General features: G+C 43.4%; 1 protein-coding gene across 3 annotated transcripts in view; it reads left to right on the top strand.

Moving 5' to 3' along the window:
* Positions 1-16,536, top strand: part of zzef1 (zinc finger, ZZ-type with EF hand domain 1) — a 242,207-nt gene that overhangs the window by 168,285 nt on the left and 57,386 nt on the right. For all 3 annotated transcript variants that reach the window (XM_080211009.1, XM_080211011.1, XM_080211012.1), the window contains exons 44-48: positions 7,530-7,726; positions 8,537-8,656; positions 8,999-9,190; positions 9,911-10,011; positions 12,710-12,845. In XM_080211009.1, the coding sequence (XP_080067135.1) occupies positions 7,530-7,726; positions 8,537-8,656; positions 8,999-9,190; positions 9,911-10,011; positions 12,710-12,845 (746 nt within the window). The remainder of the gene's footprint in view (positions 1-7,529; positions 7,727-8,536; positions 8,657-8,998; positions 9,191-9,910; positions 10,012-12,709; positions 12,846-16,536) is intronic.

The raw sequence follows: 16,536 nt of genomic DNA, 5'->3' as shown, positions 1-16,536 counted from the left end.
ATTTTATATGTAGATATGTATAGTTATTGATAAAGACCTGGGAAGACATCCACGTTTTGTCATCTTGTCAATTGTGACACTTAGGGAACATGAATCTCAGAAAGGGATAGGAAAAGAAACTGCAGTGATTGAACTAGAGTGCTCGCTTTGATAAAATAGGGGAAGATTGATTGCACACTTTTAATGCATTTCTCTTTCACTTTTGGCACAGGGAAGAGAAAGACTGCCATCTTAATTTCTACTCTGTGATTCCTGCATTCAATCAGATTGGGAGGACATTCTGAATCCCAGTGGATTTCAGCCCACTGCAACTAGCTAGCCACAAATGTCATTTGTTAGCAATAAATCGGCAGCCCACCCTTGTGAGACAATAAAACAGTACAGGAAAAGTCAATGGCGTTGGTCAGTAAAATGTAATTTTGTGAGGTTGGGTCCTGTTAGAAAGAAAATAATCGACATGCTAAGGTAGAGCTAGAATACCCTAAGTCTTCAAACTGTGCACAATGAAGGAACAAGAACAAAATTAAGCTCAACACACACTAATGGGTGCAGGAAACAGCTAAAATTTAAATTGTCTGTATGGAACATTTATATGGGAGAATTCAACAGCTTGCATTTATGTCATAGAATCTTGTAGCATAGAAAGTGGACATTGACTCTGTAGCGCCTGTGCAGAAACTCTCAAAGAGCAATCTAGCTAGTCCACTTTCCTCCTCTTTCTGCATATCTCTGCAATCTTTTTCTACAAACATTTATATAATTTCCCTTTGAAGACTATTATTGAATCCATACCTGCCTGCCTAATCAGTCAGTGCATTCCAAGCGCTAACTAGTCATCATATAAAATAAATTTTCCACATGTCACCCAATTTCTTTTGCCAATCACTTTAAATCAATCTGTGGTGGGTAAGTTGTTGGAAGCTATTTTGAGAGATCTCGAAATCTCTCAAATCTAAAGGATTTATAGGCATTTAAAGACACAAGGACTAATTGGGGACAGTCAGCATAGCTTTGTGAATGGAAAATTGTGTCTCACAAATTTGTTTGAGTTTTTTGAAGGGATAACCAAGAAGGTAGATGAGGACAGTGCAGTTGATAGTGTCTACGTGGACTTTAGCAAGGCCTTTGACAAGGTACCGCATGGTAGATTGTTGCATAAGATTAAATCTCACGGGATCCATGGTGAGGTAGCTGATGGATACAAAATCGTCGTGATGACAGAAGCCAGAGGGTGGTTGTAGAGGGCTGTGTTTCAAACTGGTGGCCTGTGACCAGCGGTGTGCTGCAGGGGTCCATTATGGGTGCACTGTTATTTGTCACTTTTATTAATGATTTGGAAGAGAATATAGGAGGCATGGTTTGTGAGTTTGCAGATGATACCAAGATTGGTGGCATAGTGGACAATGAAGAAAGTTATCTCAGATTGCGGTGCTATTTTGATCAGTTGGACCAGTGGACTGACAAATGGCAGATGGAGTTTAATTTAGATAAATATGAGATGATGCATTATGGTAAATTGAGCTCAGTTAATGGTAGGGCATTAGGGAGAGTTACAGAACAAAGATTTCTCGGGGTACAGGTTCATAGCTCCTTGAAAGTGGAGTCATAGGTGGACAGGGTGGTGAAGAAGGCATTTGTATGCTTGGTTTCATTGGTCAGAACATTGAATACAGGAGTTGGGATGTCTTATTGAAGTTGTACAAGACATTGATAAGGCCACACTTGGAATATTGTGTACAGTTCTAGTCACGTTATTATAGAAAGGATATTATTAATCTAGAAAGAGTGCAGAAGAGATTTACTACCGTGCCACCGGGACTTGACAGGGCTTGATGGTTTGAATTATAAGGAAAAGCTGGATAGACTTTTTTCTCTGGAGCACAGAAGGCAGAGGGGTGATCTTATAGAGGTTTATTAAATAATGTGGGGCATAAATCAGCTAGATAGTCAATATCTTTTCCCAAAGGTAGGGGAGTCTGAAACTAGAGGGCATAGGTTTAAGGTGAGAGGGGAGAGCTACAAAAGGGTCCAGAGGGGCAATTTTTTCACGCAAAGGTTGGTGAGTGTCTGGAACAAGCTGCCAGAGATAGTAGTAGAGCCGGGTACAATTTTGGCTTTTAAAACAGTGACATGGGTAAGATGGGTACAGAGAGACGTGGGCCAAACGCGGGCAATTGGAACCAATTTAGGGTTTTAATAAAAAAGGACGGCATGGACAAGTTGGGCTAAAGGGCCTATTTCCATGCTGTGAACCTCTATAACTCTATAAATCTTTGCCCTCTTGTTACCAATCCTATGGCCACTGGAAACTTTATTTACTGAATTGAACGGTTTCATTATTTTAAACGCTTCAGGCAAATCTCCTAAACCATCCTCAGGAGAAAACCTCCAGCTTTTCCAGCCTGTCCACATAACTACAATTCCTTATCCCATTCTCATAAACCTTTCCTGCTTCTCTCCAAAGACTTTACATTCTCCCTAAAGTATGACATCAGAATAGGACACTGTTCCAACTGGAGTTCCTGAATTTTGTACTCTGCCTTTATTTATAAATGATGTGGAGATGCCGGCGTTGGACTGGAGTGGGCACAGTAAGAAATCTCATAACACTAAGTTAAAGTCCACAGGTTTATTTGGAATCACGAGCATTGCTCCTTCATTATGTGAGTCCTGATGAAGGAGAAGTGCTCCAAAAGCTTACGATTCCAAATAAGCTTGTTGGACTTTAACTTGGTGTTCTGTGACTTCTTACTTTATAAATAAAGTTTAGGCTCCTATGTATTTTATTAATAACTTGTTTTGTCACCTTCAAATATTTGTGTGCAACCTCCCTCTGCTCTTGAACCCTCTTAAAAATCAGACCTGACCTATTTAGCTTGATTTGTGTTGTCCCATTCTTTATGGAACATATTTTCTCTCTCTTTTCTGTGTGAATGTCATCTAATTTCACCAACCTATGCCCTCTTGAAATCTGTTACTGTCTGCCTCGCTGTTTACTGCTCTTATTTTGCATCTGCCAATTTCAAAAGTGTGCCCTGCGTCCCCAAGTCCAAGCTTATCAACATGTCGTGGAAACAGCAGAGGTCTTAGTCCTAACATCACTGCTAACATCTCTACTGTCTGAAAAACATCCCTTCATCCTTATTTTCTATTCCTTAAACAGTTTTGTGTCCACGCTGTTACTGCCCCTTTTTATCCCATAGGCTGTAATTTTGCTAACAAGTTTGTTATGTGGTACTTTATCAAATGTCTTTCTGTTTAGTGGCTTTGACGTCGCAGAACATCCTGAGTTGCTTCACAGAAGCATTAGTGAACAAAATCTGACCATGAACCGTGTAGGGAAACATGAGGACAGAAACGCTTGGTCAAACGGATTTTAAGAAGCATCTCAAAGGAGGAGAGAGAGGGGTCAGATGGTTTTAGGGAGGCAGATTTTAGATCTTAGGGCCCAGGTAATTGAAAGCACAGTCGCACTGCGGGAGCGATTAAAAGCAAGGATGTGCAAGAGGCCGTGATGAGCAGAGTGCAAGGATAGTTGTATGTGTTTCTTATGAAATTAGATTGATTTTTCTGATGGTGCAAGTTGAAAATAAAATTGTTTATTCCAGACTATATCACAAGATTAGCAGTTGCCACCAGGAGATGGCACTATGTCCTTTCATAGCTGTGTCATCACATTTTCATTGAAGTTTTTCTGCCGCAATAATCTTTGTAATTCAACACCTTAAGTGTCCAGTTGGCATGCTTCTTGATAATTCTTTATGATTAAGAACACTTGACGTTTATATTGATAGGGGTCAGCATTCTGTTCTTGTTTTGTTTCCAAAGATTAGCTACAATCATAAAGAAATGTGATCAATTAATACTGTGTAGATATTTTTCTTCCATTTTAATTCATCAGCAGATTAGTGAGTGGAGAGGTTTCTAATACTAAACTCTCGAGTTGACTCTCCATTACCTTGTAGTCGATCAGCATATTTCAAACACTATTAGATTGGATTGGTTTCGTTGGAGCAGAGAAGGCTGAGGGGCGACCTGATTGAGGTGCTCAAGGTAATGAGGGGCGTGGATAGGGAGCAGCTGTTCCCCTTCGTGGAAGGGTCAGTTAACAGGGGACACAAGTTAAAAGTGAGGGGTGGGAGGTTTCGGGGGGATTTGAGGCAAACCTTTACTCGGAGACTGGTGATGGTCTGGAATGCATTGCTTGGGAGGACGATGGAGGTAGGATTCCTCATATCCTTTAAAAAGTACCCGGATGAGTATTTGGCACGCCATAACATTCAAGGTCAATGGGTCAAGTGCTGGCAAGTGGGATTAGGTGGGCAGATCTGAGTATTTCATGTGTCAGTGCAGACTCAATGGGCCGAAGGGACTCTTCCGCACTGTTGTACTCTGTGACTGTTCTTTTGGTATTTCTGAAGCTCCCAGATAGGTTCAGCTCTGACAAGTGGTTCCTTTGAGCACCACAATTGATTTTAATTTGGGATAGCTTGTTGGCTAGTTGTTTGTGCATTTTCCATCGGTGGTTTTATCCATGGCCAGCGTGTTGGACGAGTAGTGTAGTGTTGGTGATGCTGATATTGTCTGACGGTATGATGCTTCAGATTTCTTAGTGGACAGCGACTTGTGCAGACCACGATGATAATGCACACTGACTTCATTGCCAGATATAAATGAGGATAAATGTGTGTACCAGCTCCCTAACGACTTCTTAAAGTAAAGCGAGAGGTCATTCACGAGCAACTTTATATTGACCCAATGATTCTTAAGCCATTGTTAGATGATCTGTAGTCCCGAAACAATGTGCTCATGTAAGTCAAAAGACTCGCACATTGTGACACTGTCATATTTTGATTTCTTGATCAGGTTTTTGACCCGCTGCAGTGTTTTTACCCTCCAGTATTCCATGGGATTTGGCGAGGTGAGGGTTGAAATTCATGTGTCTGTATTCCCTGCACTGTGGAAAGGCTGTGACTTGCATACTGTCGTGTAAACTTCATCTGGTACTCCCTTGCCTTGTGAATTCAGATCAAATTATGTCTATCATCACCTTGCTCGTTGTGTTATGTAGGCTGGCCACATCAGAGAGATTGAGCAATAATCTGTTACTACTCTTGTCAAATCCCCTCCTGCATTTTGACATGATCTTTGTACAGCTGAGTGGGGAGTGGTTTGTTATTTAGAATTTTATGAACTGCATGGGCAGCACGGTGGCACAGTGGTTAGCACTGCAGTCTCACGGCGCCAGCGACCTGGGTTCAGTTTCGGCTTCGGGTCACTGTCTGTGTGGAGTTTGCATGTTCTCCCCATGTTTGCATGGGTTTCCTCCAGGTGCTCCAGTTTCCCCCCTCAGTCCAAAGATGTGCGGGTTAGATTGATTAGCCATGTTAAATTGCGCCTAGTGTTAGGGGATTAGCAGGGTAAGTATGTGGGGTTATGGGAATAGGGCCTGGGTGGTATTGTGGTCAGAGCAGACTCGATGGGCTGGATGGCCTCCTTCTGCACTGTAGGGATTCTATGATGTGCATATTGAGGTTTTGATTTGGTTTTGGCCTGTCAAATGCCACTCGTGCGTGTTGATATTTTGTGATCCTGAACGTCCTTCATGTATTTTTGATGCAGCTGATCTTCACAGATTTGTGGCATCGTTTGTCTTAAGCACAGTTTATGATCAGAGCACAGGCTTTTGCCAACTCCAGAATATCCCATTTGATAGGTAGCATTTACATGTGTTTACACATGTAAAGATGGGGGCGCTTTCCCATGAATTATGAAATCCGTACAGTGCAGAAAGAGATCATCCAGCCCAACAAGTCTGCACCAACTCTCCAAAAGAACATCTCACTCAGGTCCTCGCCTCCACCCTATCCCTGTAACCCCGCATATTTAGCATGCCCAATTCACCTAATTATACATCTCTGGAGTGAGAGAGGAAACGTCTGCTCATTGTCCTCACGTCTGTGTGGGTTTCCTCCAGGTACTCCGGTTTTCTCCCACAGTCCAAAGGGTTAGGTTGATGGGGCATGCTAAGAAATTGCCCCTTAGTGCCCAGGGATGTGTAAGTTAGAGGGATTAGTGCGTATAATATGTAGGGATATGGGGGTAGGGCCTGGGTGGGATTGTGTTCGATGCAGACTCGATGGGCCGAAGGGCCTCTTTCTGCACTGTAGGGTTCTATGATTCTATGAAATTGGAGCACCTAGAGGAAACCCATGCTGACACGGGGAGAATGTGCAAACTCCACACAGTCACCCAAAGCCAGAATTGAACCCGGGTCCCTGGCTCTGTGAAGCAGCAGTGCGTACTACTGTGCCACACGCTCTGATTCTTGTTTGAAGTTGAGATTAGTTTAACTGAAATCCACATCCTGGGTCCAATCTCTCCGTTCAATTGTATTTACTAACGCGTTTTCTCTTGAATCCATTTCACTCTGAAATGTGTTGACCTTCCATCTTTGTAATGTGTCTTATTTTCAATGCCAAGATTTGCCATTTGGATAACAGGACCTAGGCTTGTACTTATCCTGCACTTGATCTCTCCCTTTTCCTCACTTTTTGTTGTAACAGCCATCTCTTTGAGTTGCTGCAATTCTGTTGCGCGACTCCTGTGTTTTCCTTTATTTAGCTTTGTGCATTTTCAGGAGTCTGAATCATGCCCAACCATCTTTTCTAGTCTGATCTCAAGATCTGACGGGCAATGCTGACATGCTGCTGTTCTTCATCCTGAACAATGTAATCCGTAATGAGGGAGTTGTTTCATGCTACGCACTTGGGAGTCTGACAGTGTCCTTAATGCTGTCTGAAGATTCTTTGGAGCCTCTCATGTTTAATACATAGCTCCCAAATCCTTGTATGGAAAGCAGTATTTCTATCCTTTTTGTATCTGCGTTTTTTTTAGATGAACCAGTTCATGTCCCAAGTACCAAATCTATTATTGTAAACAATATTCAAGTTTATCACTTTATTCCCTCACTATTTATTATGTTGTCTCACCATTGATTCAACTCAGTCCAATTTCTGTTATTTTTTACTAAATATGTTTCCATATTAGGCAGCCAACATTGATCCTTTTGCATGCTATAAGTTTTGACCTATTTTGTGTCTGTTTTCTCAGAATGTGCGCCTGCAATATTCATAACTCTAGAGACAGCAAAATACCCCTGGCAGTGGTGTGCATATGGATGTCTTTCTATCTATCAAATAATTTAATTCTCTTTAAGGCTGTTAGTGATCCAGGTTCAAAACAGGGATATTTATTCAGGAAGTTCTCCTGGGGTAAGAATTCCTGTCAATCAATGTGTTGCTTCATCATCAGTTTATTGTTGCCATTTTTACTGATTTGTTAATTTACATTTCACATGCACTGCTAAAGTCCAAAATGAACTTGTGGAACAAAGGAATTAGTAATGAAATGAACAAAAGAAAGAAGTTGAAACACTGGAAAACCAGTGAATATAGGACGATAGAGTGGCGCAATTGGGATGTGTAAATTAACCATACTCTTCTCCTGTCCACTTTTTTTAAACACAGTGAGGGATTACCGATTGACACAGGTTTGTAAGCCTGAATACACAGCAGCTCAGCCTCAACTCATCCAGTTCCTACAGCACTTTATGTTAATCTACAGCCATCTACTGCAAACCAATATAGACAGCAGCTTCCCTGAGGCAGTGGAGGCTACCTGGCTCCAGTCACTAGCTCTGAAAGGACTCTACAAAACGCTACAGGTAATCGCTTTGTATAAATCAATGTGGTGGCTGCTTCGGGATTTTAGATCGAGCGGTTTTCCACAACCGGTTTAAAAGGAAGGGAATGGGGAGCGAGAGGTGAGGGATGAGTTCGGTTCATGATGAGCATGAAATTAATACGCAATCGTGAGTAATTAGTGATTCATTTGGTGGGTGGGGGAAGGAGCTTATTCTAGTAAATTGTGCAATGGTGCATTTGGACAGGAGCTGCAGGTTCCAATGTTTACTGGAGAGAAACTGAAGGGTGAGCCCAATCACAAGAGTCCCAAATAGCATTGCAAGAGACTTTGTGACTTGTCTTAAAGAAAGTTATGAAGCTGTGTATCTGAATCATACTTTAAACCTAGGTGACGTTGCCTGTGGCTGTCAGTGATTCAAATATCTCTGCTGGGGGACCTACAATTTCCTCCCTAGTCTCCCGTGATGTCCTGGGATAGACTTCATCAGGTCCCGGGAATTTATCTACCTTGATGCGCTTTAAGTCTTCCAGCACCACCTTCTCTGTCATGTGTACACTCCTCAAGACATCACTATTTACATCTCCAAGTTCCCTAACATCCATGCCTCTTTCAACAGTAACTACTGATGAGAAATATTCATTTAGGATCTCACCCATCTCTTGTAGCTCCGCACACAGATGACTTTGTTAATCCTTAAGAGGTCCTACTCTCTCCCTGGTTACTCTTTTGCCCTTCATGTATTTGTAGAAGCTGTTTGCATTGAGCTGGCTTCCGATTAGCAATTTCCCAATTGCTGTAAGTTACTAACCTTTCTGTGTTTTTGCCGCAGAAACATAGTGTTGAAGAGATCCATCAGATCATCCTCCAGTCTGGTTTGATCAAACTGCTGGAGAGGAAATGCACCAAGGGGACAGGGTTCAGTAAACTGTGGCTGCTGTGTGACCTGGAGGTAAGGACAGTGCAATCATACAGCATTCGCTTTCTCAATAATGTGGATCATGTTTCTGTGATCATTTAAAGCTCAGCATCGTGCAGCTAACCTAGTCGCCAGAATCTGCCTTTCCTGGCTTCATACTTCTAACTGGCTATTAACTTGTACGTGCAAAATGTGTCTGGGAGAATTGGGTTATTATTGATGCGATAAATTGAACTCAAGAAATGTGGCGGTTTTGATTTAAGCCTTGTGGTATTGAAACCGATCCAATTGCCCTGTCTGGAATAAATCAGGTTCACATAAAATTATAATGTTAGACTTCAAACTTTAATCTCACTTTGTTGTCACTTTGTTAAGACCCTGTCGATCATGATGTATTCATCTAAGAAGGAGATCAGTAGTGCTGCTGAAGGAGCAGACGCTGTGACGGAGGAGAAGGAACAGGTTTCAGACCATGAGCCCAAGACTGGGGGCTCTGTGTTTGCTCTCGAAGAAACTAAACCCGATCCTTTGGAAGGCCTGGATGAAGCTACAAAAATCTTTTTCCAGGTATGGATGAAAACTCGCATTTAAAAAATAAGTCTTAATTATTAGAATGAAGAGAAAAGTCGCCATAGTCCCGGAGACCGTAGGCTGCTCTCCCCTTTCAGGGGGAGAGCTGACTGGTGATGGTTTAACCTGGGGGTCACCACACCTCAGCTGAGGGGCAAGATTGTGAAGGGGGACCTTCATGAATAACCTCAGCTATCATCAGCATCACAAACCAGCTGTTCAACCAGTTGAGTTTAACCAACATTAAAAATAAATGTAAAAATTAAATTAAAATTTATTCATAAGTGTCACAAGTAGGCTTACATTAATGAAGTTACCTGTGAAAATCCCCGTTTGCCACATTCTGGTTCCTGTTCGGATACATTGAGGGAAATGTAGTGTGGCCAATGTACCTAAGCAGCAAGTCTTTCAGACTGTGGGAGCACTTAGAGGAAACCCATGCAGACATGGGGAGGACATGTAGATTCCGCACAGGCAGTATCCCCAACCAGGAATCAAACGTGAGTCCCTGGCGCTGTGAGGCAGGTGTGCTAACATTCTGCCACTGTGCTGCCAGTGAGCTATCATTCTGGGCATTTATTCAGGTTTTTATTACTTGATACACCAGGGATTCAAGATGGTTATTTCTGACTACACTTTTGTTATTCCACCTACTAAGGGGAGGCAGCAATTGGAATATTTCTTTCTGTTATAAGGGAGTTATTTTTTTTTTCCCAGATAACTCATGATGCTCTAAATGCACCTTTACACATCTTACGAGCCATGTATGAACTTCAGATGAGAAAAACTGACTCCTTCTTCCTCGAAGTTCAAAAAAGGTGAGTATAAAATGTTAAAGTTGTGGGACTCCCTATCAGCATTCTGCCATGAAGAGTTCCGTAGTTTGAGATGGTACAGCTTTGGTTGTAGAAAGTTCCAATAAAATCCAGTGAGATTTGACCATCATTGACATTGCGTGAAATCTGTGTTAGTGATGTTTGCTTTGGTATTGTACCATGTTTCTCAAAAGCTTGCAAGCGGAACATAGAAGGGGAGTAGAGGAGATGACGTGTATATATCGGACTTGCCCATTGATGCTTACATCATTGTCTATTTTAAGCACCTTTTGCTCTTTGGATTATGTAATGTTAAAAAGCATTACCTGCAGACAGTCACCCTTCAGGGTCAGCTTGGCTAAGTGGTAGCACTGTTCCTTCTAAGTCTGATTATTATAATTTGTCCTAATTTAATTTGAGTTTGTCTGTTTGGTTTGACCTTAAAAGAGGACAAGAAAAATCACATTTTGATTTGATGTGTCTTAAGTTTCCTTTGTACTTTTCTTTTTGTTCGGGCTGTTCCTCATCCTTTTGGGGAGCTGCCCCTTTTACTTTGTCCTTATTTAATTTGAGTTTGTCTGTTTGGTTTGACCTTGAAAGAGGTCAAGTCCCACTTCAGTTCGAAAACACACAATCTAGGCTGACCATAAGACATAGGAGCTGAAGTAGGCCATTCACCCCATTGAGTCTGCTCCGCCATTCAATGAGAATGGCACTTCATAGTTCTTGATGAGTGCCTGATTAAACCAAGTCCCCCTCTACTAAACTTCATCACAGTTTGTAATTAATACTCGATTGCTGCGTGAGGCCGTATCTGCTGGGCAAATATATGTGAAAGATCCCATGGGAATATTTGAGTTCTTCCAAGCGTATTGCCAACATTTCTCCAACTCTTTATCTTACAAAGAACAACACATCCCGGGAAACAGGCTCTTCGGCTCAACGAGCCCGCGCCACCATTTCAACATTGAGTCCCCTCTCCACCCGTGACCCTTGCCTACGCTTATGGCACTCCACATTGGAAACCAGATTGAGGGGAGACTAATTTAGGGACAGTTGTTACACTAATCAGCCTAAGAGCACACACTTTGGGGTGTGGGAGGAAACCGGAGCAGCCGGAGAAAACCCACGCAAGTACGGGGAGAATGCGCAAACTTCCACAGACACCTGCCCAAATCCATGTATCTGCACAACAAACAGTGATAGTCACTGAGCTGTCGTGTTGCCCAGCAGCTGGTCCAGTTTAAGCGTACACTAACGATGTGAAGCACTAGGTTATTCTCAAAACAACATCCAAGAGCAGCCCTTGCACGACCCGCCGCGTGTATGCCCCTTGTTGGACAACAAGGTGGACCGAAGCACCTGTGGATTAAAAGAGAACAACATCAATAACATGTACATCTTATGCAAACATTCAAGGGAATCCCCAGAAGCTCAAAAGTGAAACAAGTGAGCCAGAAAATATGTTGAAAGGTCCATAGGAATCAATTGATCCCCAGGGACGTCTCAAGGCTCCTGAACCTTTTTTTAAACAGGTTTTAATCTATATCCCTCCATCTCCATCCCGCTCATCTTACTGCTGTTTTCAGTGATGATACTTCAAATGTAACTAATTTGCTTTGAGATGTGCTGACAGCACAATATAACTGCAAATGAGTTCTCTCAAACGGTTTTTGGGCAGCTGCATTACATTGATAAATTTGTTAAAGAACAGACAGAACGCAGATAATATATTCATTCACTGCTATATTCAACGTGTCATCCACGTAAGGACTGACATGAGGCGCACCTCTTGAATGGGGCAGCACAGTGGTTAGCACTGCTGCCTTATAGCGCCAACGATCCCGGGTTCGATTCCTGGCTTGGGTCACTATGCAGAGTTTGCACAGTGTCTCCCCGTGTCCGCATGGGTTTCCTCCAGGTGCTCCGGTTTCCTCCCGTGGTCCAAAGATGGATTGGCCATAGGGGGATTGGCCATGCTAAATTGCCCCTTAGTGTCGGTGGGGGGAGGAGGTAGCTAGGGTGAAATGCATGGAGTTACGGGGATAGGACCTGGGTGGGATTGTGGTCAATGCAGGCTCGATGGGCTCAATGACCACCTCCTGCACTGTAGTATTTTATGATTTTGTGAATTCACAGCAGCTGATGAGAAATCATAGATAATAGAGGGAAATCATAGAACCCTACAGTGCAGAAAGAGGCCCTTTGGCCCATTGAGTCTGCACTGAACACAATCCTACCCAGGCTCTACCCACTAATCCCTCTAACCTACACATCCCTGGCCACTAAGGGGCAATTTCTTAGCACGGCCAATCAACCTAACTCGCACATCTTTGGACTGTGGGAGGAAACCGGAGGAAACCCACGCAGACACAAGGAGAATGTGCAAACTCCACACAGACAGTGACCCGAGCCGGGAATCAAACCCAGGACCCTGGAGCTGTGAAGCAGCAATGCTAACCACTGTGCTGCCGTGCCGCCAAGAAGTCAAAGGACTAAAGAATAGAAAATGCCTCAAGTGCTAGTTTAGACATCCCTTTGCATGTTGGGTGCTGCATCCCAGCCTGTGTAATGTTGCAGGTTTCCCCCGAGAGGTGAGCTCTGACTTTTCAGAGTGCATTGTTAATAAATCTTATTTACAGATAGTATCCTGAAGCATACAGCATACAGATAGTATCCCTTTGTTCTGTTTTTCTCTCAGGTTTGATGGTCATGTGATTACCACAGATGAGGCAATCCAGTCCATGTCGATGAAGTGGCAACCAAGCAAACCATCACGCACAGAAGACCACAGCACAAAAGCCGTCGACACCGACATGATGATTGTACCATGTGTGGTGAGTGCTTTCTCTTAGTTGCTGACTTCTGTATTTAGCTACCAAAGTTCTGACTATGTTCTTCCTGTTTCCCAAATTACTCAGCCCTCCTTGGGGTTAAAACCTTGCTGCCAGGCTTCCGCTCGGGTCGTGTGCGTAGTAGAATTTCCGGGTACGGCCTTAGGCTGGTTTATCGTTGAGAAACTGCGTGTTTGTCGAGGAATGTTGGTCCCTTGTAGCAATTGCTAATTGGAGGGAAACGTTTCTCAGATCTGCACGAGGTGGTAGGCCTCTGGCTACGTGGTAACCGCAGTGTGAGAATCATCGTGCTGAAAATTTTATTTGCAATTGTTGAATGTTCTGGTCACAGTAATTTATTCAAGTTTTACAAGTAATTCGATCAGCCGTGTACTGGTGACTCATCACCATCTTCTCAAGAGCAATTAGGCGTGAGTGATAAATGTTGGCCTAGCCAGTGACAACTCTATCTCAAGGACATAAAGCAAAAATTTTAAATGGGGCTGGAGTTAATTTTGAGGGCCATTAAGGTGCCAAAATCCCAATAATGATATGGCTGAATCATTGAAGTCCATCCTGGCCAGCGTAGGAGGTGTTAGTAGATGAACAGCAAATAAAGGTATTGTATCACCACTCACCTGGTGCTGTATCACCAATGTAGTCTGCACTTCAAAATACTTTGTAGCAGAATCAAATATCGCTTTATTCCTCAGCATTTCCTTTTCAGGTGGCTGGATGTAGTGCTTCATGTCGTTAGTGTGTGCCTAAACGGGACCAGATGCTGGGCAAGACGACAGCTCAGTGACTATCACTGATTGCTGTGCAGACACATGGATTTGGGTCGGTGTCTGTGGGAGTTTGCACATTCTCCCCGTGCTTGCGTGGGTTTTCTCCGGGTGCTCCGGTTTCCTCCCACACCCCCAAGATGTGCTGTTAGGCTGATTGGCAGTAATGAATTGTCCCTGAATCAGTTTCCCTCAATCTGGATGGCCATAAAACATTAGACAGGGGTCATGGGTGGAGAGGGGGACTGGTGGTGTTGCGATGGTGGCGCGGGCTCATCGGGCCGAAGGGCCTGTTTCCCGGGCTGCTTTTCTCCTTTGTTCTTTGTATAAGATGGGGAGTGGTTTCGTTTTTCGTGTGGGAGCTTCCTTGCAGATATGATTGAAGCTACTGGATTGTCAAAGTAAACTGCTCTGAGAATGATTTTAAATGTAACTGTAGTGCCTGGAGAAATATTGCACAGCATTTAACCAGCTTTCTACCATGTTTAAGTCTCGTTGCTTTCAAATAATCTCTGTGGGCATTCCTGATCGAGAATATAGTATTTATTAATGCTGCTTGCACCCAGAGTAACCTGGTAAAAAGAGAAATTTTGCTGGAAATCTGAAATGAAACCGAAAATGCTGGAATTAGAACGTGTCTGATGAACCGACCATTGAACTTATTAACCTGATTAGCTTCTGAGTAATATGTCCTTCTTGCACTGCTGAATGGACTCATTTAGAAGCTAGCTCTGTAAATCTCATAGAAAGCAGCAGTGCTTGCTTGGGTCTTTTAAGAGCTGCTGCACAGCATCCTGCCATCGGGTGCAGGATATCTCGAGGTCTGGATGGGGAGTTTATCGCCATCGATGTGCATCTGAACTAATGGTATGGGGTCCTTAATACCTGTTGAATCCTCAGCTGAGCTCTGAAACCTATTTCTCACCCATCACCAAGATCCCGGCATGGTGGCACAGTGGTCAACACTGCTGCCTCACAGCGTCAGGGACCCAGGCTCGATTCCCAGCTTGGGTCACTGTCTGTGTGGAGTTTGCACATTCTCCCTGTGTCTGCGTGGGTTTCCTCTGGGTGCTCTGGTTTCCTCCCACAGTCCAAAAATGTGGGTAGGTGGATTGGCATGTTAAATTCTCCCTCAGTGTCTGGGGAACTAGTTACGGTAAATGCATGGCACCGTGGGGATAGGGCCTGGGTGGGATTGTGGTTAGTGCAGATTTGACGGGCTGAATGGCAGACTCCTGCACTGTAGGATTCTATGACCCCACTTACACCCACCTCTGTCACCTCAGTTGGCTTCACAACTCTCATGTTTGTAACTGCTGAAACTCCATTTACATACTTTTATTATCACTTTGGCACCCATCTTCCTCGCCTCCTAACTTCCACTTTGGGCAAACTGTGATTTGTCCAAAACTCTGGTGTTCTGCTCTCCTATCACCCCCATGGTCACTGAATTCCATCTCATGCTAGACCTTTGAGCATTGAGAAACGTCCCTTGTAAGGAACAAGATGATAGCACCTTCTCGGATCAAATACCATAGGACAGTCATCCTTTATGTGGCAGACATTTTGAAAATTAATAATTGTTGGAGGCAGAAGTCGATCATTATTAGTTATTGTAATCTGTTTTAGTTGATTACACCAATCCCTCCGACGTTCTTGGTTTTATATGTGCCCGAGGTCATTGGACATTCACTCTTTGTAGCAGGCTGCTTTGGAGCATTGCTTAGTGGATTATGCATCTCCAGCTGGTGGAGCTCAGCTCACTTCATGGCACAGACGGCCCCTATATCCTTAGGCCTCACATCAACTATGCTGGCCTGTGAGCTGCTGTTTCTTAGCCTTCTCGAGGGCGGGGGAGATAACTCTCGCTCTTCAGGGCGCAGTTCCTGCGTCTTTTGGAGGTGGCTGTTACCACTTCATCCTGTTCACAGTTCGAAGTAGTGATAAATAACTTGGGGGCTTTGCCCTCCTGACATCACTATTGGTGGTATGGTCACACCACCATGTCTGAGAGTTGCAATTAGTTAATTTTTTTCCCTGGTCTGTTTGTGAGTCAGTCTGAGTGCCTGCCTGCAGGAACCTGCCAAATTGTTCCAGTGCAGTTGCAATATTGCCATTTACCCAACAGTGTGGGAAGTGGTCCTGGTATGTCTGGCCCACAAAAAAAGGACTAACCTAATGCAATCAATTTATATCACTCCATTGGTTTACTTTCAGCCATCAACAAAGTGATGGGATGCATTGTTAACAGTGATATCAAGTGACACTTACTCAGCAATAACCTGCTCATTAATGTTCAGTTTAAGTTCCATCAGAACCTTTTAGTTCCACACATCATTATAGCTTTGGACCAAACATGGACAAATGAGCTGAACTGTGGAGGTGAAGTGAGAGTGACTGCACTTGACATCAAGGCAGTGTTCAACTGGTTGTGGCATCAAAGAGTAAAGTTGAAGTAAATGGAACCATTCCTTGAACAAATGAGAAAAGGAGAATTGGAGTGATACAACAAAAGTTTAAAGTTTATTTATTAGTGTCACAAGTAGGATTAGTTACGTTGAAAATCTCCGTTACCTGTTTGGGTACAATGAGGGAGAATTTAGCATTGCCAATGCACCTAACCAGCACATCCTTTGGACCGTAGGAGGGAACCGGAGCACTGGAGGAAACCCTTGTAGACATGGGGAGAATGTGCAGACTCCACACAGAGAATGAGCCAAGTAGGGTCTCTGGCACTGTGAGACAACAGCACTAACCACTGTGCTGCCGTACTGCCCCATAACCTAAATTAATCAGGCAGGTTCAAACCATCCTTCCTGACCCATTCCTTTCAAAAGGAAGTTGCGTATAGAGTTGAAAAGGAAACATTTGTAAAGATATGAGGAAAGAGCAGGGCCACACGATAGCTC

This window comes from Carcharhinus amblyrhynchos, chromosome 23 (genome assembly GCF_965287045.1).
Source record: "Carcharhinus amblyrhynchos chromosome 23, sCarAmb.v2.hapA, whole genome shotgun sequence".
Lineage (NCBI taxonomy): Eukaryota > Metazoa > Chordata > Chondrichthyes > Carcharhiniformes > Carcharhinidae > Carcharhinus > Carcharhinus amblyrhynchos.
The sequence above is the reverse complement of the archived record's forward strand: the minus strand, read 5'-3'. Positions and strand labels throughout refer to the sequence as shown.